Source organism: Salvelinus alpinus, chromosome 15 (genome assembly GCF_045679555.1).
Source record: "Salvelinus alpinus chromosome 15, SLU_Salpinus.1, whole genome shotgun sequence".
Taxonomy (NCBI): Eukaryota; Metazoa; Chordata; class Actinopteri; order Salmoniformes; family Salmonidae; genus Salvelinus; species Salvelinus alpinus.
This window is the reverse complement of record NC_092100.1, coordinates 12,610,659-12,634,316: the sequence shown is the minus strand read 5'-3', so window position 1 is coordinate 12,634,316 and position 23,658 is coordinate 12,610,659. Positions and strand designations below refer to the sequence as shown.

General features: G+C 44.2%; 1 protein-coding gene and 1 long non-coding RNA gene across 8 annotated transcripts in view; one reads left to right on the top strand and one right to left on the bottom strand.

Moving 5' to 3' along the window:
- The first annotated feature begins 544 nt into the window (after positions 1 to 544).
- LOC139539255 (uncharacterized) lies at positions 545 to 2,205 on the top strand. The gene is made up of 2 exons (XR_011667897.1): positions 545 to 621; positions 1,710 to 2,205. It is a non-coding gene; the product is annotated as an uncharacterized lncRNA (long non-coding RNA).
- Positions 2,206 to 4,925: 2,720 nt separating this feature from the next.
- LOC139539496 (coiled-coil domain-containing protein 50-like) overlaps positions 4,926 to 23,658 on the bottom strand; it is a 31,010-nt gene continuing 12,277 nt past the window's right edge. Inside the window, exons 4-12 of one of the 7 annotated variants that reach the window (XM_071342507.1) lie at positions 20,053 to 20,143; positions 18,476 to 18,575; positions 12,243 to 13,136; positions 11,261 to 11,421; positions 10,944 to 10,988; positions 9,528 to 9,644; positions 9,105 to 9,184; positions 8,191 to 8,294; positions 4,926 to 7,962 (exon numbers count right to left, since the gene is read on the bottom strand). In XM_071342507.1, the coding sequence (XP_071198608.1) occupies positions 7,943 to 7,962; positions 8,191 to 8,294; positions 9,105 to 9,184; positions 9,528 to 9,644; positions 10,944 to 10,988; positions 11,261 to 11,421; positions 12,243 to 13,136; positions 18,476 to 18,575; positions 20,053 to 20,143 (1,612 nt within the window). In that variant the 3' untranslated portion in view covers positions 4,926 to 7,942. Of the gene's footprint in view, positions 7,963 to 8,190; positions 8,295 to 9,104; positions 9,185 to 9,527; positions 10,255 to 10,274; positions 10,438 to 10,943; positions 10,989 to 11,260; positions 11,422 to 12,242; positions 13,137 to 18,475; positions 18,576 to 20,052; positions 20,144 to 23,658 lie in introns of those variants that run through there. The other 6 variants (XM_071342508.1, XM_071342513.1, XM_071342511.1 and 3 more) reach the window with 6 other exon arrangements.

The following is a 23,658-nucleotide window of genomic DNA, read 5'->3' as shown; positions in this document are numbered from 1 at the left end:
TTATACCTGAATACATGTTCTCTCTCTACAGGTAAAACCAGGGCATCACCAGAATGCTGTTATACCTGAAAACATGTTCTCTTTAAACAGGTAAAACCAGGGCATCACCAGGACGCTGTTATACCTGAATACATGTTCTCTCTCTACAGGTAAAACCAGGGCATCACCAGAATGCTGTTATACCTGAATACATGTTCTCTCTCTACAGGTAAAACCAGGGCATCACCAGAATGCTGCTATACCTGAATACATGTTCTCTCTCTACAGGTAAAACCAGGGCATCACCAGAATGCTGTTATACCTGAATACATGTTCTCTCTCTACAGGTAAAACCAGGGCATCACCAGAATGCTGTTATACCTGAATACATGTTCTCTCTCTACAGGTAAAACCAGGGCATCACCAGAATGCTGTTATACCTGAATACATGTTCTCTCTCTACAGGTAAAACCAGGGCATCACCAGGACGCTGTTATACCTGAATACATGTTCTCTCTCTACAGGTAAAACCAGGGCATCACCAGAACGCTGTTATACCTGAATACATGTTCTCTCTCTACAGGTAAAACCAGGGCATCACCAGAATGCTGTTATACCTGAATAAATGTTCTTTCTCTACAGGTAAGTGGGAATACCCAGACCGCTGTTATACCTGAATACATGTTCTCTCTCTACAGGTAAGTGGGAATACCCAGACCCACCTTTTTCCCTGACAAGAGGAACTATAAAGATAGAATGCAGCACAACACAAGTTCTCAGTGTAACATTATAACACTGTAAACAATAAGGCATTTTTAACTCAGTTCAACTTACTAGATGTCTTTTAGTCAATGAAAAGTAATTATTACTTATAGTGTTTATGTGGTGCTGACTCAAAACTAAATGAGAAGTTACATCAACTCAATTTGTTTAAGTTATGATAACAAATTCACTTTTTATCCAACATCAATTGTTTTTAATATCTGTGTTTTTGCATGTACATTGAGTGATTGATTAATCTTATACTAAACAAAGATAAATAACATACATTTTTCAAAATTCATCAAATCATTTAGTGACATTTTTTGCACCCATTACTGAAATGGAAAGGGCAGTCCATCATTACTTTAAGACATGGCGGTCAGTCAATCTGGAAAATTTCAAGAACTTTTACATTTCTTCAAGTGCAGTTGCAAAACCTATCAAGCACTATGATGAAAATGGCTCAAATGAGGACCGCCTCTGCTGCAAAGGATAAGTTCATTAGAGTTACCAGCCTCAGAAATTGCAGCCCAAATAAATGCTTCACAAGTAACAGACACATCTCAACATCAACTGTTCAGATGGGGCTGCTTGAATCAGGCCTTCATGGTTGAATTATTGCGAGTGAACCACTACTAAAGGACACCAATAAGAAGAAGAGACTTGCTTGGGCTAAGAAACACGAGTAATGGACATTAGACTGGTGGAAATCTGTCCTTTGGTCTGTTGAGTCTAAATGTGAGATTTTTGGTTCCAACCGCTGTGTCTTTGTGAGAAGCAGAGTAGGTGAACGGATGATCTCAGCATGTGTGGTTCCCACCGTGAAGCATGGAGGAGGAGTGATGGTGTGGGGGTGCTTTGCTGGTGACACTGTCAGTGACTTATTTAGAATTCAAGGCACTCTTAACCAGCGATACGCCATCCCATCTAGTTTGCGCTTAGTGGGACTATCATTTGTTTTTCAACAGGACAATGACCCAACACACCTCAAGGCCTTGTAAGGGCTATTTGACCAAGAAGGAGGGTGATGGAGTGCTGCATCAGATGACCTGGCCTCCACAATCACCCGAACTCTACCAAATTGAGATGGTTTGGGATGAGTTGGACCACAGAGGGAAGGAAAAGCATATGTGGGAACTCCTTCAAGACAGTTGGAAAAACATTCCAGGTGAAGCTAGTTGAGAGAATGACAAGAGTGTGCAAAGCTGTCATCAAGTCAAAGGGTGGCTACTTTGAAGAATCTAAAATAGAAAATATATTTAGATTTGTTTAAAACTTTTTTGGTTTCTACATGATTTCATGTTATTTCATAGTTGTGATGTCTTCACTAATATTCTACAATGTACAATATAGTAAAAAATTCTATAAAACCCTTGAATGAGTAGGTGCATCCAAACTTTTGACTGGTACTGTATGTAAATAAGATATTTATTTGTTATTTTTAATAAATTTGCACAAAAATAACTTTTCTGTCCGTATGATTTTTTTGTGTGTAGATTGAGGACAATAAAAAAAATATCTATTTTAGTATAAAACTGTAATGTAACAAAATGTGGAAAAGTGAAGGGATCAGAATACTTTCCGAATACTCTGTATGTGACTTGCAGGAAGGGTTGCACAATTCTGGTACATTTTCCAGCTTTTCCAGGAATCCTGGTTGAAAAATTCCTTAAAAATTCTCAAACCAGAATATACACTGCTCAAAAAAATAAAGGGAACACTTAAACAACACAATGTGACTCCAAGTCAATCACACTTCTGTGAAATCAAACTGTCCACTTAGGACGCAACACTGATTGACAATACATTTCACATGCTGTTGTGCAAATGGAATAGACAAAAGGTGGAAATTATAGGCAATTAGCATGACACCCCCAATAAAGGAGTGGTTCTGCAGGTGGTGACCACAGACCACTTCTCAGTTCCTATGCTTCCTGGCTGATGTTTTGGTCACTTTTGAATGCTGGCAGTGCTTTCACTCTAGTGGTAGCATGAGACGGAGTCTACAACCCACACAAGTGGCTCAGGTAGTGCAGCTCATCCAGGATGGCACATCAATGCGAGCTCTGGCAAGAAGGTCTGCTGTGTCTGTCAGCGTAGTGTCTAGAGCATGGAGGCGCTACCAGGAGACAGGCCAGTACATCAGGAGACGTGGAGGAGGCCGTAGGAGGGCAACAACCCAGCAGCAGGACCGCTACCTCCGCCTTTGTGCAAGGAGGAGCAGGTGGAGCACTGCCAGAGCCCTGCAAAATGACCTCCAGCAGGCCACAAATGTGCATGTGTCTGCTCAAACGGTCAGAAACAGACTCCATGAGGGTGGTATGAGGGCCCGACGTCCACAGGTGGGAGTTGTGCTTACAGCCCAACACCGTGCAGGACGTTTGGCATTTGCCAGAGAACACCAAGATTGGCAAATTCGCCACTGGCGCCCTGTGCTCTTCACAGATGAAAGCAGGTTCACACTGAGCACATGAGCACATGTGACAGACGTGACAGAGTCTGGAGACGCCGTGGAGAACGTTCTGCTGCCTGCAACATCCTCCAGCATGACCGGTTTGGCGGTGGGTCAGTCATGGTGTGGGGTGGCATTTCTTTGGGGGGCCGCACAGCCCTCCATGTGCTCGCCAGAGGTAGCCTGACTGCCATTAGGTACCGAGATGAGATCCTCAGACCCCTTGTGAGACCATATGCTGGTGCGGTTGGCCCTGGGTTCCTCCTAATGCAAGACAGTGCTAGACCTCATGTGGCTGGAGTGTGTCAGCAGTTCCTGCAAGAGGAAGGCATTGATGCTATGGACTGGCCCGCCCGTTCCCCAGACCTGAATCCAATTGAGCACATCTGGGACATCATGTCTCGCTCCATCCACCAACGCCACGTTGCACCACAGACTGTCCAGTAGTTGGCGGATGCTTTAGTCCAGGTCTGGGAGGAGATCCCTCAGGAGACCATCCGCCACCTCATCAGGAGCATGCCCAGGCGTTGTAGGGAGGTCATACAGGCACGTGGAGGCCACACACACACTACTGAGCCTCATTTTAACTTGTTTTAAGGACATTACATCAAAGTTGGATCAGCCTGTAGTGTGGTTTTCCACTTTAATTTTGAGTGTGACTCCAAATCCAGACCTCCATGGGTTGATAAATTTGATTTCCATTGATAATTTTTGTGTGATTTTGTTGTCAGCACATTCAACTATGTAAAGAAAAAAGTATTTAATAAGAATATTTCATTCATTCAGATCTAGGATGTGTTATTTTAGTGTTCCCTTTATTTTTTTGAGCAGTGTATATATATTTTCTTTATCTGGTAATTTGGAGAAAATTACTGGAATTTTGCTACCCTACTTGCAGGCCTGATGTGGCCTGTAAACCTCAAGTTTCAGACAACTGTAGGAGGGTGAAACTAGACCTCATATAAGGCCTTATGAGATGTGTAATGTATTGTCATAAAGAGTAGAATTATAATATTCGCCTAGCATCTCACTTGGTGAAAGGCCACAGGACGGAACATTAACAGAAATCAACAACCATGTCTCTATCACTAACAAATGCAGTCATGGGTGGTAACTCTACAATTCATCTCAAGGCAAGGCACACTGAGAAATGATATTGGAGGCGTGGCTTAGTGGGTGTATTATTCAAAATGGTCAAGCTGATCTAGAACCCCAACAAATCTAGAACCCCTACAGTGTCACAGTGACTATTGTTTAACGACTACAAAATAACTAAGTAGCTGTACAACGATTATATTAAGTGCAAGAGGTTTCCTCAAAGGTTTTGAGTAATGGCAGCACATTGGGATGTAGAGTATGGTTGACTATACACTGATATATTTAATACTTGTGCTTTGATTGCCAATGGAAAGAGATACAGGGCTGTTAAACAACTTGCAATATGCTTTTCCAGCCATGTGTTGATTAATATCTGCCAACTAAACCTGTAACTCGCAGAATAAATGCTTTAAGCAAATTCCTGAGTCTGAATTCTCCAGGACAGCCAATGGCACCACATGCTCCTCAACACATTTAGGCTAGTTGGGCCTTTCATAAACCATTCACTTGTGCCTTGCATCATACTTTGGTCTCCAATAGTCTTGATAGAAATGTGATACAGAACCTGAAGTTAGAAAAATAATAGTGACAAAGAATTGTACATGAATATTTTATGAATAAACACATGCAAATGTAAATGTTTATGCCAACTGTTTATTCAGTTCATGATACAAAACAGTCACAGTAAGTGTCAACAGTCACTTTTATGATTTCATTTGTAGATTGCATTCAGGCCCTGGATGGCAAAACAAAAACATTACACTTGATTTCGGTTCAGATTGCACTCAAAGCATATAGAACAATCATTACACAGCAATCATCAATATGCACTCACTGTCTGACCAGATAATGTACATGTTTTAATTTGATATTCAATATGTCCACAAGATGGTGCTATTATCCCACAAATAGACAGATCTCAGTTCTGAGCGGTTCTACACCAATACTCCTCAACCGTCATTACCCTAGAAGGAGCTGAGATTCCCCGGTATCTACAAGTCCCTGAAAAAAATAAACCATCCCTATGGCACAAATCCCATCCATCCAACAAGTCAGAACATTTCACACATCTAGAATGTCTTTGATACGCACAGAAGTCTCAAAAGAATATATTGAGGCAGACGCTACCAACTTGGACAAAACATATCAACAAAAACACCATCATAGACTATGATGAACATCACTCAATGGAAAAATGTAAATACGACGGAATCATAATTAAACATTTCATTAGATCAAACTGGAAACTGTGTGGGATTACTCTTTATATATGTGTAATAAACAATAATTAGGCTATAATACATGATATGAACATGTTGGTACCATGACCATTGGCAGTACAGTATGTCTCCATCACAAATGGCACCCTATTCTCTACTTTTAACCAAAGCACGATTGGCCCTGGTCAAAAGTAGTGCACTATATATAGGGAATATGGTGCAATTTGGGATGCATGCTCTCTCTAAAAGTCCCTATATAGTCTCCTGTAATCCCTTTGATATAGCATGGATCCTATTAAAGTATGACGTCTGGTAATAAAAAAGTGTTTAATCTATCGCCACTATTACCACCCTCATTCAATACGTAAAACAAAAAAAAGACGAAACTGGCCATGGAGAAGTTGACCCCCATCACCCAGCTGCCGGGAGAAGTTGACCCCCATCACCCAGCTGCCGGGAGAAGTTGACCCCCATCACCCAGCTGCCGGAGAAGTTGACCCCCATCACCCAGCTGCCGGAGAAGTTGACCCCTATCACCCAGCTGCCGGAGAAGTTGACCCCTATCTCCCAGGTGCCGGAGAAGTTGACCCCTATCACCCAGCTGCCGGAGAAGTTGACCCCTATCACCCAGCTGCCGGAGAAGTTGACCCCTATCACCCAGCTGCCGGAGAAGTTGACCCCTATCACCCAGCTGCCGGAGAAGTTGACCCCCATCACCCAGCTGCCGGAGAAGTTGACCCCCATCACCCAGCTGCCGGAGAAGTTGACCCCCATCACCCAGCTGCCGGAGAAGTTGACCCCCATCACCCAGCTGTCTGAGAAGTTGACCCCTATCACCCAGCTGTCTGAGAAGTTGACCCCCATCACCCAGCTGCCGGAGAAGTTGACCCTATCACCTAGCTGTCTGTCTAAAGGTCCCTTTGAGTGGAATTACATCATGTTCTCACTTACTCTGTTGATTCAGTGGATGACTGATACTTCCCTCCACACTTTGTTTACCCTGAGAATGTTTACTCATGTTACACGCACAGGAAGTGATATCCCTCTTAGAGAGTGGTGTGTGTGTGTGAGACAGTGAAGGCATTTCATTAGGAATGGAATGTACAGGAAACAAGAAATGCCTTTTAAGAGTGATGCCAAATCAAATAAGATTAAATAAAATTATATAAAACTAAATAAAATGCAGAAACAGAAACTTGCACTTTAACAGGTAACCAACGAGTCAACCATTCAATCAATGGACACTGTCGGTTAGGAAAAACACAACCTGGGGAGTATTCATTATTGTACACTGTAGCAAAACATACCGCAATGGAAAATGTTTTGCAACAAAAACAAGAGTTTCTATTGGACAAATTGAGGTTGGTCCCTCCCCGTTTTGTCCCGTTCCTAGTGAATACAGCTCTGACAAAACAAGCACAAGAGTTATGTTTGGCACAGATCTGAAATGTACATGCATTCAATTCCTACTGGTCCACTTCTCTTAGCGCTGAAAGCATTTGCCGATGCCAGTTTGTAAGCAGATAAGACAAAATCAAATACTGACGGCACATCCAATCAAATATATTAGGGGTAATATTTAAAATAGCATGTTTTGTTGATCCACAAAACAACTGATTGGCGTTTGCGGTGGCTTGTGCTCTAGCTGACTAACAAAGAGAACAGAACACTGTCAGTAAGTATGCACGTAGAAACACAATGATAGCAGTATGTCCCATAACACTTCACCTCCAAGTCCGTATTCCCAGCAGCTATATACACCAGCCCCTTAGAAAGACATGGGAACACAGGTAGAGAGCAACAAGTCCACATACGATCACCATCCGCTTCCGGACTGGAAAGACGTTAACACAAAGATCCATTCTCCTGATATAATAGAGTTTTGGACTGGGCCGGTCATGTTGTTGTTCAGCCTTGATGTGCAGCACGATACAAGCACAGGAGAACTGGAACCTGGGAGTGCACAGAACCACGCGGCCACCATTTTACCTTACACATCCCATAGACAGCCATAGATACAGAGACAGAGATTGCACAGTTATATATCCAGCAAAAGGCCTGATCCACCATGACGAGCATGATCCACGGATGGACAGAAACACCAGCAAACGACTAATACAGCAAAACAGGAACATTTCACTCTTTTTTAAATCATCATCCACAGTTAAGAGCCAGCAGGAGTTAGAATGTCACAAGGCGTCTCCTTTCGGTTCTTTGTTGTCGCGCCAATTAAAAGAAAGAACAAATGACAGCGTGTGAGTTTCAGCTCTCAGCTGCACCTCCTCTTGGCCAACACCCTCCCCGAACCCACTGCCAACGACTAGGTACATTGTTCCAAGGCTCTTGGCCAATAGAAAGTGATGGGAGTTTTAAAAATATGGCAAAGAAAAAAATTGAAATAAACTCAGATGGATGGCTTAGGAAGCCTCGGTCACTGTCTGTAATAGACACCTAGAAGATATAGGGAGGAGAGAGAGAGAGCGCATCAGCTTGATCTTTAATACCTAATAATATAATCACTGGCTAGAATGGTTGGAGCTCTCTAAGAAATACATTTGGTGTATGCCAACCATGTGGTATGCTGGATAGAAAGTTAGCTGTATGAGAAGTGTTAAATCTAAATTCTTTGGGTTTTAGGTTGAGGCCCGAGTTAAACCCGACAAAAATAGCTGAATTTACCTTTGAAAGCTGCCTCAGGTCTGGCTGGAGACCCGGAAGAATAGTGGCTCCCTGAGTAGCTGGACTCCACATTCTCATAGTCATGTGGAGGAGGTTGAGAAGGCCTGTGAGAGGGCAGAGAGCGAAAAAAATATTTTAAGGCCATAATATTGTTACAACACGGGGTGTATTCATGTTGTTGGCAGGCTAATGACAGAGTGAGGCCAGCACCTGGCAGGCTAATGACAGAGTGAGGCCAGCACCTGGCAGGCTAATGACAGAGTGAGGCCAGCACCTGGCAGGCTAATGACAGAGTGAGGCCAGCACCTGGCAGGCTAATGACAGAGTGAGGCCAGCACCTGGCAGGCTAATGACAGAGTGAGGCCATCACCTGGCAGGCTAATGACAGAGTGAGGCCATCACCTGGCAGGCTAATGACAGAGTGAGGCCAGTACCTGGCAGGCTAATGACAGAGTGAGGCCAGTACCTGGCAGGCTAATGACAGAGTGAGGCCAGTACCTGGCAGGCTAATGACAGAGTGAGGCCAGTACCTGGCAGGCTAATGACAGAGTGAGGCCAGTACCTGGCAGGCTAATGACAGAGTGAGGCCAGCACCTGGCAGGCTAATGACAGAGTGAGGCCAGCACCTGGCAGGCTAATGACAGAGTGAGGCCAGCACCTGGCAGGCTAATGACAGAGTGAGGCCAGCACCTGGCAGGCTAATGACAGAGTGAGGCCAGCACCTGGCAGGCTAATGACAGAGTGAAGCCAGTACCTGGCAGGCTAATGACAGAGTGAAGCCAGTACCTGGCAGGCTAATGACAGAGTGAGGCCAGTACCTGGCAGGCTAATGACAGAGTGAGGCCAGTACCTGGCAGGCTAATGACAGAGTGAGGCCAGTACCTGGCAGGCTAATGACAGAGTGAGGCCAGTACCTGGCAGGCTTTTGGTGGTTCCTGGGCTTCTGGTATTCATCCTCTCGTAGTCTGGGATGCACTACCTCATCTGAGCTTGGCTGGAACACACACAGACAGACACTATCTTCAGTCTGGTCTTATCAACAAGTTGATCAAAAAATGCACCTTAAACTGTGCCAATAAACCTGCACTAACAGTAGGTTGCTTTGGATGAGAGCGTCTGCTGAATGACTAAAATGTAACCTGTGCTGCTCTTACTACAGTACTCCTATGTAAAAAAAAATTATAAAAAAAACAGGTCATATCAACAAATTAATTAATTGGCGGGACCGCCATTACAATATGAAACACATTATCTTGATGATCAGAATACTGTACATGTAGTCCTGAAATCGTAAAGTCATCTCATTCAGAAAAATAAGGAGAGAGAGAGAGAGTTACCTTGTAGTCTCTTCCCTCTGGCCTCCTCCTCTCTTCCGGCCTCATCCCCTGCTTCTCCTTCTCTCTGGACTTCTTGTACTCCATCTTCTCCCGCTCCATCAGCAGCCGGGCTATCTCCTGACAACACCAATACAACGTGGTTATTCTACTCCCGCTCCGTCAGCAGCAGGGCTATCTCCTGACAACACCAATACAACGTGGTTATTCTACTCCCGCTCCATCAGCGGCCGGGCTATCTCCTGACAACACCAATACAACGTGGTTATTCTACTCCCGCTCCGTCAGCGGCCGGGCTATCTCCTGACAACACCAATACAACGTGGTTATTCTACTCCCGCTCCGTCAGCGGCAGGGCTATCTCCTGACAACACCAATACAACGTGGTTATTCTACTCCCGCTCCGTCAGCGGCCGGGCTATCTCCTGGCAACACCAATACAACGTGGTTATTCTAACCCCGGCTGCTGACGGAGCGGGAGATCTCCTGACAACACCAATACAACGTGGTTATTCTACTCCCGCTCCGTCAGCAGCCGGGCTATCTCCTGGCAACACCAATACAACGTGGTTATTCTACTCCCGCTCCGTCAGCAGCAGGGCTATCTCCTGACAACACCAATACAACGTGGTTATTCTACTCCCGCTCCATCAGTGGCCGGGCTATCTCCTGGCAACACCAATACAACGTGGTTATTCTACTCCCGCTCCGTCAGCAGCAGGGCTATCTCCTGACAACACCAATACAACGTGGTTATTCTACTCCCGCTCCGTCAGCGGCCGGGCTATCTCCTGGCAACACCAATACAACGTGGTTATTCTACTCCCGCTCCATCAGCGGCCGGGCTATCTCCTGGCAACACCAATACAACGTGGTTATTCTTCTCCCGCTCCATCAGCAGCCGGGCTATCTCCTGGCAACACCAATACAACGTGGTTATTCTACTCCCGCTCCAACAGCAGCAGGGCTGTCTCCTGACAACACCAATACAACGTTTACTATACAGTTACAGTACAAACACAGACACTTTCTACCAATGAATTTGAGAGTGGCTCCATTTCTCCAGCTGTTTACTAAAACAAGAGGCGGGGTAACGGTATGTTGTTCCTCCAATCTGAGATTGGCCCTTTCAGACACATAGTGTTTCATCATATGGCTTCTGCCACACACGGATATAACCATGATGTGGTGAGAGTTGATTACCCAGGTTAACACTGACCAAAAGGAATGAATGAACCAAGGGACATTATTTATTTAACAAAGGTAAACAACTTTTACACACCTTGCTTCATTGCTGTGTCAAAAGTTGAGACTTGAGAGACAGGGCAAGAGAATGAGAGAAAATGAAAGAGAGCGCGAGAAAGCGAGTCGGTCAGTGACGACTGTTCCAGACAGAGAAGCAGCCGGCCGTCTACTCACCTCATCCTGAGCCACTTGGGCCGCACGCTTGTCCATCTTGCTTCCCTGGAACCGAAAAATAATTAAGAACCAATTGAGTCATATTTTCCCTCAGCATAGAACATTCTGTTCCCTGGGCTCTATCATGACATAACATAGGAAGTGACTGTTGAGCCGGAACATTTCTCACAGACATCTGAAACTGCACAAAACAAAGCTGAGGTCTACTGAATGTTACGTATGTTAACTAAACGATGGGACAGAGTTTTAGCTACCATGTTGTCCAAGGGTTTTATGATGTTTTAATAAGGGTGTTATATTGTCCTAATAACTCTCACCTTCACCTCTTCCTCCTGTAGTTTCCGGGCCACCTCCATGTCCAGCAGCTCCTGCTCCCGCAGGTCCAGCTTAGTGATGCCCTGGGTGGCCTCGCCGAGTCCGTAATTCCCTGCCATTACCACTGCTCCACGACCCCCTGGTCCTCCTTGCACGATACGACCTGCAGGGGGCGCCACACAACATAGAGTCAATACAGCTGTTTGTAGTCTGGAACAGTGTTTCCCCAATGCTGTTCCTGGGGACCCAAAAGAGTGTACTTGTTTATTTTTGCCCTAGTACTACACATCTGATTCAACTAATCGTCAAGCCTTTAACTTGAATCAGGAATAAATAACTAAGACGTGCAGCCTTTTGGGACCCCAGGACCAGGAAACACCAGACTAGAGTGGATGAGAACCACAGAATCCCCAACTCTGATTCTTCTAGGGCTGCAGTATCTACAGGTTTAAATCACTGCTATTTTAATCAATGTCTGATTTATGGTCAGAGTAGGTAAGTGTGGACAAATTGATGGCAAATCCATGCCAGTACTTGATCAGTTCTGGTGAGTAGACTAGACAGGGATGAAAGTGCACGCCGACAGAAGCCCTTGAGGAATAGAATTGGAGTGTAACAGTAAAAACATTACAGAAAGAAATGTCATGTATAGAAGCTGATCAATACTAGAATCATGTCTGTTCTACGCAGTATATTTCTATCTGGGCGCTCTGTCACACACACACCCACACCTGATTCAACTGTTTCACAGAGACCTTTGGCAGCAGGGCCTTGTATTGTGACTGACTGTGGAATTCCACCATAATGACTGAAAGCTGCTACACCAAGATGATGATGACGAAGAGGAAAATGATTGTTGATAAATGATTATTTAGTTAGAGAGACAAAACCACCACCAGCAGCTCCCAGCCATGGGCCAATCAAGAACCCACACACACACCACACCCACAAATGGTCGGCCACGGGCCCGGCGCTAGGCCGTACCTGGCTCCCTGGGAGCGGGGTGAGTATGGGAGCGCTCCTTGCCCGTGCTGGGGCCCTCCCCAGGGTCCCTGTGTCCCCTCTCCCCTCTCTCTCTCCCCATCCTGGGGCTCCTCCTCGCCGCCTCCTCACACAGCTCACTGGGGCCAGAGTGGAGCGTCAGGCGGGCCCTGGCCCCCCCTTCATCATCCCCAGGGCCAGGGGCCTCCTCCCCACCACCGTCCCAGGCCCTGCTGCGGCTACTGGGGATGGGCTCGTCCTGGACTTCATCCAGACCTCGCTCCTTGCTCTTGGTTCTCTCTCGGTGTCTGTCTTTGTCTCGGCTATGCTCTTGGTCTCTCAATCGCTCCCCGTGTCTTCCCTGTCTTGGTGCGTCTCTCTCAATTTCCTCATCACTCCTGGGTTCTCTCCGTCTGTCTCTTTCCCCCTCTCTCTCCCACTCCCGTTGTCTCTCTCTATCCCTGTCCCAAGCCTCGTCTCTCTTCACAGGGATATGGGACGGCGGGGGCGGCCGGGCGGGCCTCTCCTTCCTCCTGACCACCCTATCCCCCTCCTCCTCTCGCTGTTTCCTGGGCTCATGGTTGTCTGCAAAGAAGGTTGACTGGGACCCCTGGTGGTCTCTGCTCCTCTGGCCCTCCTTCCCTCTGCTTCTACCCTCAGTGGGGTGGTGGTAGTCGGGGTACCTGTCCCCATGTTTGCCCCTGCTACTGGAGTGGTGGTGCTCAGGGTGTGCGTCTCCATGCCTGCCCCTTCTCCCCTCTCCCCTACCCTCTAAATGGTGCTCAGGGTATCTGGAAAGAGAGTTGGTTCTAGTCTCCACAGCATCTCTCTCCGAAGAGAGAGAGTTAGAACCAGGCCGCCTGGGTTTGTCATCCAGGTCCAGAGAGGCTCGGATGGCTGGGTTGAAGGGAGGGAGGATGGATATGAAGAGATGGAAGGAAGACATGGATGGGTGGAACAAGACAATAACAGAGATGTCAGTGAAGCTGGGTTGGTTAGTTATACAGTTGAAGTCAGAAGTTTACATACATCTTAGCCAAATACATTTAAACCCAGTTTTTCACAATTCCTAATGACTCCAACACTTAGGTTGGAGTCATTAAAACTCGTTTTTCAACCACTCCACAAATTTCTTGTTTTAACAAACTATAGTTTGGCAAGTCAGTTAGGACATCTACTTTGTGCATGACACAAGTCATTTTTCCAACAATTGTTTACAGACTATTTCACTTATAATTCATTGTATCACAATTCCAGTGGGTCAGAAGTTTACATACACTAAGTTGACTGTGCCTTCAAACAGCTTGGAAAATTCCAGAAAATGATGTCATGGCTTTAGAAGCCTCTGATTGACTCAAATAATGTCAATTAGCCTATTGGAGGTGTACCTGTGGATGTATTTCAAGGCCTACCTTCAAAATCAGTGCCTCTTTGCTTGACATCATGGGAAAATCAAAAGAAATCAGCCAAGACAACAGAAAACAAATTGTAGACCTCCACAAAGTCTGGTTCATCCTTGGGAACAATTTCCAAATGCCTGAAGGTACCACGTTCATCTGTACAAACAATAGTACGCAAGTATAAACACCAAGTGACCACGCAGCCGTCATACCGCTCAGGAAGGAGACGCGTTCTGTCTCCTAGAGATTAACGTAATTTGGTGCGAAAAGTGCAAATCAATCCCAAAACAGCAGGAAAGGACCTTGTGAAGATACTGGAGGAAACAGGTACAAAAGTATCTATATCCACAGTAAAACGAGTCCTACATTGAAATTACCTGAAAGTACGCTCAGCAAGGAAGAAGCCACTGCTCCAAAACCGCCATAAAAAAAGCCAGACTACGGTTTGCAACTGCACATGGGGACAAAGATTGTACTTTTTGGAGAAATGTCCTCTGGTCTGATGAAACAAAAGTAGAACCGTTTGGCCATAATGACCATCGTTATGTTTGGAGGAAAAAGGGGGAGGCTTGCAAGCCGAAGAACACCATCCCAACCGTGAAGCACAGGGGTGGCAGCATCATGTTGTGGGGGTGCTTTGCTGCAGGAGGGACTGGTGCACTTCACAAAATAGATGGCATCATGAGGTAGGAAAATTATGTCGATATATTGAAGCAACATCTCAAGACATCAGTCAGGAAGTTAAAGCTTGGTCACAAATGGGTCTTCCAAATGGACAATGACCCCAGCATACTTACAAAGCTGTGGCAAAATGGCTACAGGACAACAAAATCAAGGTATTGGAGTGGCCAACACAAAGCCCTGACCTCAATCCTATAGAAAATTTGTGGGCAGAACTGAAAAAGGGTGTGCGAGCAAGGAGGCCTACAAACCTGACTCAGTTACACCAGCTCTGTCAGGAGGAATGGGCCAAAGTTCACCCAACTTATTGTGGGAAGCTTGTGGAAGGCTACCTGAAACATTTGACCCAAGTTAAACAATTTAAAAAGGCAACGCTACCAAATACTAATTGAGTGTATGTAAACTTCTGACCCACTGGGAATGTGAATAAATAAATAAAAGCTGAAATAAATCATTCTCTACTATTATTCTGACATTTCACATTCTTAAAATAGTGGTGATCCTAACTGACCTAAGACAGGGAATTGTTACTAGGATTAAATGTCAGGAATTGTGAAAAACTGAGATTAAATGTATTTGGCTAAGGTGTATGTAAACTTCCGACTTCAACTGTATATATAAAACATAATAATACAAATCAGACCAGCTACTGATAGTTTGAGAAGGACATGTACTTTCTATGCCTGTAATATGTGATTGTCCCACCTAGCTATCTGAATATACTAACTACTGTAATATGTGATTGTCCCACCTAGCTATCTGAATATACTAACTACTGTAATATGTGATTGTCCCACCTAGCTATCTGAATATACTAACTATTGTAATATGTGATTGTCCCACCTAGCTATCTGAATATACTAACTACTGTAATATGTGATTGTCCCACCTAGCTATCTGAATATACTAACTATTGTAATATGTGATTGTCCCACCTAGCTATCTGAATATACTAACTATTGTAATATGTGATTGTCCCACCTAGCTATCTGAATATACTAACTATTGTAATATGTGATTGTCCCACCTAGCTATCTGAAGATGATTTCACTAACTGTAAGTCGCTCTGGATAAGAGTGTCTGTTAAATGACTCAAATGTAAATGAACTTTTACAGCCACAGTTAACCTTCCTAACATGCACTGACAAATCACAGGCCTGGATTCGAGTGAAAACAAACAATGTGTGAAGGACACAGGTGTGTGTCAGCCGAATGGAATGGCAGGCATCCAGCAGCAGCTGTCGAGGTTAATCTGATCAACAGAAACTACTCTGTAAATGTTGAAATAAAAGGCCAGGTAGAAACCACCTAGTCCTTAATGTCTTGTTAATTACATAATCATTTAAAATGCTCCGTAACCCTCAACAATGGGCTGTTCTCTGTATTATGGCAGATAGCCAACTACTTCTCCATCAGTCAACTGTCAGTTTTATAAGCCGACTGAGCAGTTAAGTGTGGAAATGATGCTCTGGCCTGCTTTTCTCTCTCAATAACAAAACCCAGACACATGTCTTTCCTTCCTCTGTCTCACCTCCCTCTCTTCACACCTCGCTCTCCCCCAGTGGTTTATCTGCAGAAGCTGAACGCTAAACCAACCTCTGTTTCTCTCTGAATGAGAAGACAAACATGGCAGCTAGGCAGCGTCCGTCACTTCCTGAGAAGGGTGGCCAATCACACGGGCCTGAGGAAACGACTCGCCCGAGATAAGACGTGGCAGAGTGTGTGTGTGTGGAGGGGCATGTACACACTAGAGCTGGGTGATACAATAATAAAATAAAATAAATCCATATTGCGACAAATTGACTGAATTATCACAATAACGATCAATTGGACGATACAATTTATTTATTTTTTATTACTCTTAAAACTACTACTTTAAAATTATGTAGTTGTAAAAATGTCCCATCAACAACCACCCATATTAGAAGACTTCTCATTTCAAACTTTTTATTGTAATGAACGATATGAGCAAAGTGTCCATGAAAAGGGGTCGGTGTGGAAGAATTGTTTGATTTATCGTCCCAGCTCTAGCACACCCACGGCAGCATGGGAGAATGTTTGTTTGTGTAATACAGAGGGAGCCCTGGGTTCTAAAGCCAGCCCAGCTAGACAGTAATACATGAGAGAGCAGGGTGAGGTAGTACTACATACAGCTTTAGCCATATTCATAAAGCCTCTCAGAGTAGGAGTCCTGATCTAGGATCAGGTCCCCCAGTGTCCATATGATCTTATTCATTGTGCTCTAAAAAGGCAAAACTGATCCAAGATCAGCCCTCCTACTCTGAGAGACTTTGTGGCTATGGCCCTGGGTTGGTTATGCATCTACAGGAAGAGGATTTTCCCTAGGAAAGAAGAGATTCGTGTGGAAAGACATGACGGCAGAACATTCCTGACAGCAGTGACTGTCCCTTCAGCCCTGATCATTCCAACGCTCAGAGACAGAGGGGAAACCAGAACATTCCTGACAGCAGTGACTGTCCCTTCAGCCCTGCTCATACTAACCTACATACTGTAACCACAGCCTGCATGCTAGCAGATACCCATAGACTTCCAGTCATTCCGCTAACGCTAGTTTGCATTGGCTAGCAAAACTACCTCTAACTTCCTTCCTACAGGACACGGAGACATAAAAATGGTATCCACGAGTTCATCTGACTCAATAAAAAAATAATACTTTGGTCATGTTAAAAAAAGGTCATCTGACTTAGAAAACAGTCCTGATCCTATAGGCCTAGTCCGTTTCCAAAACAACACACTGAATTCAGACATTTTCACTCATTTCTATTGTAAAGTGAAGTCTTTCTACTCAATACCACAACTCATTTTATAAATCAAAATTTTATAAATCTCTTATATAAATATATAAGTATTCAAATAGTTTCGCTGTGAATTTGGGGTTGAATCAAGGTACTAGAATGTACTAGTGGACACCAGAGCTGGTTCTGCATTAACTTATTTTATTATCCACCATCGCTTTCCAATGAGACATTAAAATAAAATGTCTTACTGTTTTAAGGCAGGGGGATGGGGAGACTGGAAACCACAATGGAAGAAACATTAACTGCCAAAAGGCTCCTTGAAGTTCTGACATCAGGCAAGCTTCTATTAATTTATCCGTTTAAAATGGAGCCTTATTGCTACAGTTGAGTCAAAGCTGCTCTCGCAGCCCTGCAAAGCACCGCCTCAGCTCACTAACGAGCAGAACTGCAGTGTGTGTGTAAAATAAGCAGAGAGGGAGCAAGATGACAAATGACTCCTCAGTATCTACGCACACACGCTCTACCTCAAGGTCAGCTATTTTCTTAAAACAGCCCTCCTAAATCCTCATTCTAAATCAACTCTATTCTAACACACTACTCCACCCCCCCCCCCCTCCCCTATATTTGATTTTGATAACCCACCCACCCTTACACATAACCAGAGTGGCACATAGCCTTCCCTCCGACAACAGAATAATATATAATCCCACAGCCTTCCCTCCGACAACAAAATAATATATAATCCCACAGCCTTCCCTCCGACAACAGAAAAATATATAATCCCACAGCCTTCCCTCCGACAACAGAAAAATATATAATCCCACAGCCTTCCCTCCGACAACAGAAAAATATATAATCCCACAGCCAACAGAAAAATATATAATCCCACAGCCTTCCCTCCGACAACAGAATAATATATAATCCCACAGCCTTCCCTCCGACAACAGAATAATATATAATCCCACAGCCTTCCCTCCGACAACAGAATAATATATAATCCCACAGCCTTCCCTCCGACAACAGAATAATATATAATCCCACAGCCTTCCCTCCGACAACAGAATAATATATAATCCCACAGCCTTCCCTCCGACAACAGAATATATAATCCCACAGCCTTCCCTCCGACAACAGAATAATCTAATCCCACAGTCTTCCCTCAAACAGAATAATCTAATCCTAAATCTCTCACTCCAACAGGACTCTAATCCTAATCCCTCACGCCAACAGGAATATAATGCGATATGCCCAAACCAATAGGAATATAATCCTATATCCCCCAACAACAGAATAATATAATCCTAACTCCAGCAGGAATATAATCCTAATCCCTCACTCCAACAGGAATATAATCCTATATCCACAGACAGGGGGTGCAGACAGAGGGTGCCAGTACCATTATCCTCGTAGTACTCCTCCTCAAAGTTGGCCTCCAGCTGCTTCTGTCGCTTCCTCTCCTCCTTCCTCTCTTTCTCCTGCAGTTTACGAGCAATGGCCTGTAAACACGCATTGAGACACACACACACACACAAATAAACAAACCCCTCCAAACTGCTGACACCTCACTTGTTTTTTTTTACCCTAGATTGAGACATTTTCCCCTGAGGACTGGAATTTAAAGGACTAGGTTTTAATAAGTATTAGGAATCAGCAGAATAGGCCTGCCAGTTCCAATCAGACCTGGATTAAAATACATATTAAATAAATTGAGCATTTGCGTTAGCCTGCCTGGGCTAGTGCCAAATATGGAGGGTTTAAAGTGTTGGGATTATTATATTGGTTCCATTGAACCAGGTAGACTATCAAGCACAGATTTAAAAGGTGCAATTTTTAGAAATTGCTTCACCATTTCCTGGTTGCTAAAATTCTAATAAATAGTTGGCCTAATTTCTGTTTATGTGACAAAACAATGTATCGTGTAGAGAAAGATTAGATGGTACAATCTTTTCAATAACCAAAAATATTATAATTTCAGCTGGTGTACAAAACCGAAAGTTAGAAGTAAAAACGAAACTTAACAGGAAGCATATAAATAGCTCACTTAGAACTGATCTACCACTTCTTAGACTTGCTTTCAATGAGAATGACAGATCTATAACTCACATTTCTATGCGAATTTGGTCAGGTCGCCCCAAAGAGTTTAACTATTTCAACTATTTGAAATTTCATATATACTGAACAAAAATAACACGCAACATAACAATTTCAAAGATTTTCCTGAGTTACAGTTCATAAAAGGCAATCAGTAAATTTAAATATATGAATTAGGCCCTAATCTATGAATTTCACATGACTGTGCAAGGACACAGCCATGGGTGGCCCTGGGAGTCTATAGGGCTTTATTAGACAGAAATACTCCTCGGCACCCCGCACCGCCTCAATTCTCTGGCAACAGCTCTGGTGGACATTCCTGCAGTCAACATGCCAATTGCACGCTCCCTCAAAACATTTGTGGCATTGTGTTGTGTGACAAAAATGCACATTTTAGAGTGACCTTTTATTGCCCCCCCCCAGCACAAGGTGCACCTGTGTAATGATCATGCTGTTTAATCAGCTTCTTGATATGCCACACCTGTCAGGTGGATGGATAATCTTGGCAAAAGAGAAATGCTCACCAACAGGAATGTGATGAAATTTGAGAGAAATAAGCTTTTTGTGCATATGGAACATTTCTGAGATCTTTTATTTCAGCTCTTGAAACATGGGACCAACACTTTACATGTGTTTATATTTTTGATCAGTATAGTATTTGATGTCACCAGACATGAGGTCAACATTGGGCTAGACATTCTTTCTAACACTAAAGTAAAATAAGTACAGGCTGTAACACCAGTAGTGGTTTTCAATAAGCCAATCGGGTGATCCGCCCATGGTGACCCATCGATACTACAGTTTGTGATTGGAGGGAGGAGGAGGTATGCCCATGTTCACTGGTTGAGGCGGGAGGAGGGGGAGGGATGTAGTGTCACTTACCGCATCCTTCTCCTCCTGCATCCGCTGCTGCTTGGCCTGTCGGACCAGTTCCTCCTGAATCTCCTGGGCGATCTCATTGTCACTGCGCTCACTAGGTGTGTGTGTGTGTGTGTGTGTGTGTGTGTGTGTGTGTGTGTGTGTGTGTGTGTGTGTAGGAGACAAACAAGATGAGAAAAACACCATCAGAAGTAGATACACAACTGCCCCAAAACTTGTACCCTGACCAAGGTTCTGGTTAACTCAAATTAGCTCAAAATCAAGTCACTTATCTCAGAATGTGGCTTATGAGAACAATGTTCAATCCAATGTATGAGACAAGACTGTGTTCCTGCTTCTCCATGTCGGCTCAGGATTCAAAGCAGCTACCTTTCAGTTCCTGGCCCAACGCTCTAACCGCTAGGCTACCTGCCGCCCTCTAACATCTACACAAACGCACCACGTATGCATGGGTAGTATATACACAGTATGCTCTGATACAATTGTCTCTGCATTTCCAGCCAAACAACCCTGTTTCATAGCGCTGATGGCAGTAACAAGGCTACTGAACACAAGGATTCTAATCAAGTGCTTAGGCTGATAGCATCTCTGTCTCTGGCCCAGGTAGGTGTTCTCATATCGTAGAAAACCCTGATACATTTCAGAACGGATAATGATTCCATCTGCAGCCAGCCACGTGTCCTTGAAAAATGTGATGAGACAAGAGACACCACTGTGAAGGCGATGCTAGAAGATGTCCCCGTTAGAGAATGTAGCTAGAAAATGTATGTTGCAGGGTACATTAGGGTACATGGTAGCAAAACTTTTTGCAAAAGAAAACAAAAAAACGTGCATTTCCTATTGGACGAGTTCAGACAGTCGATCCCTGTTTCAGTTTTCGTGAATCCTGATTTAGCCAGTGTAATACAGTTCTAATAGGTTGTTTATCTCAGAGGAGGAGTGTTGATCTAGGATAGGGCTATTTCAATCTTACCCTGCCAGGTATGGAGTACTGCTGTTCCACTTGATAATGAATTACACCACTAAAATCAGTACCTGATTAGAGGGGAAGAATGGGGGGAAAACAGTGCTGCTGGCTCCGAGGTCCAGATTTGAATTTGAGGGATCTAGGATGGTGTCTTTTAAATGATGGTTTATGAACAGGCCCTAGTGTATTCTAAAAGTGATGGGCGTCTGGGGGTGCCAGGGAATATCGGTAGAGAGAGCGAGGTAGAGATGGGTATTGGGCAGAGAGGATGACAGCAGAAGCTTCTAGCATGCCAAATCGGCATTAGCCCAGGCTGTATGGGCGGCGGAGCATCTGGCTTTCTCTTGGGGGTGCTGCTCTGCTGCTAGCGAGCGTGAGGGCGGCTGACTTGAGTGTGTCAGCATATCGGACTAAAAACACACTGGGGAAGGAAAGACTGGAGCCTTTTCCTCCACATCTGACACCCAAATCTCTCAATTTCCAGAATAGTGTGGGGTGTATAAATGTGGCGTTGGGGGGGGGGGGGGGGGGGGATATGCATAATAGAGCACGGCGATGTTATTTCTACATTTGCTTCATAAGTAGTGCATTACCTCAGGGTGTCAACACATACATTCTAAGTGATTTCAACAGGTCTCTCTCCATTCTGATTGTTTTATACTGTTCAATTCAACTTCAACCCCCCCAAAAATGTCAGCATTTTTTAAAATCAATTTCTGCATTTCCTGCACTCATTTGAGATCATTTCCACATTGCCAATATCGTGCAGCCCTACGTAGTAAACAATCTAGGGCTTATTTTTTTAACCAAATGTGGCAATTGAGATTTAGATCAAAACACTTGTGTGAACTGTTGGAATCATGGAAATAGAATGATAATAATAATAATTCTATAGTTAGAGTATATTAGTGGACACTGTGAATACAGTGTTTGACATGACAACAAATGAAAATGCCAGGGAAGAGTTAGTGCATTTGGAGTGATGATGGATTCTGTTAAAATGTAACACGTCTCAAGATAAACTGTAGTTAGTTTGTATCCTGTTTAGTGAATGATTACTGTGAGAATTAAATGGAGTTTAGGCCATAAAACGGTGTGTATACTCATTTAGACAGGTTGACCTCATCAGAGAAGAGGAAATTGCCTAGGATCAGAGAGCAGGGTCAGGCCCAGAACAGAAGATGGACGGATTGTGATTCTGACATCTGGCTAAACAAAGCCGGGACCATGGACATTCCACAGGGGAAAGGAGGGAAACTCATTGAGGTCATAAAATGTATAGCTTTGGGTGGTGATGCCTATAAGGGAAGAGTATAACATGTGTTGTGACCTTTCTAAAATGTATGCACTCAGCTGACTGTATCCTTGGTATTAAAACACCTGAAACTTCTCTTGAGATTTGTCTCAATTCCTTATTGCAAAGAGGTTGCAATAGCATTTTTCTTTTGAACAAAAGTATTCAGACCCCTTCACTTACCACATTTTGTTATGTTACAGCCCTATTCTAAAATGGATGAAATTACATTGTTTCCTCATCAATTTGCACACAATACCCCATAAAGACAAAGTGAAAACAGTTTTCTTGAAATGTTTGCACACGTATGAAAAATAAAACAGAAAAACCTTATTTACATAAGCATTAAGACCCTTTGCTATGAGACTCGAAATTGAGCTCAGGTGCATCCTGTTTCCACTGATCATCGTCAAGACGTTTTTACAACTTGATTGGAGTCAACCTGTGGTAAATTCAAATGATTGCACATGGTTTGGAAAGGCACACACCTGTCTATATAAGGACTCGTCCTAGAGCTGGCCGCACAGCCAAACTGAGCAATCAGGGGAGAAGGACCTTGGTCAGGGAGGTGACCAAGAACCCGATGGTCACTCTGAAAGAGCTCTAGAGTCCCTCTGTAGAGATGGGAGAACATTTCAGGAGGACAACCATCAGGCCTTTATGGTAGAGTGGCCAGACGGAAGCCACTCCTCAGTAAAAAGCACATGACAGCCGCTTGGAGTTTGCCAAAAGGCACCTTAAAGGACTCTCAGACCATGAGAAACAAGATTATCTGGTCTGATGAAACCAAGATTAAACTCTTTGGCCTGAACGCCAAGTGTCAAGTCAGGAGGAAACCAGGCTCCGCTCATCACCTGGCCAATACCATCACTACGGTGAAGCATGGTGGTGGCAGCATCATGTTGTGGGGTTGTTTTTCAGCAGCAGGGACTAGGAGACTTGTTAGGATCAAGGGAAAGATGAACATAGCAAAGTACAGAGAGATCCTTGATGAAAACCTGCTCCAGAGCACTCAGGACCTCAGACTGGGGTGAAGGTTCACCTTCCAACAGGACAACGAACCTAAGCACACAGCCAAGACAACCCAGGAGTGGCTTCGGGCCAAGTCTCTGAATGTCCTTGAGAGGCCCAGCCAGAGTCCGGACTTGAACCCGATCGAACATCTCTGGAGAGACCTGAAAATAGCTGTGCAGCGACACTCCCCATCCAACCTGACAGGGTTTAAAAGGATTTGCAGAAAAGTAAAGCGTCATACCTTAGAAGACTTGAGGCTGTAATCGCTGCCAAAGGTTCTTCAACAAAGTACTGAGTAAAGGGTCTGAATACTTATGTAAATGTGATATTTCAG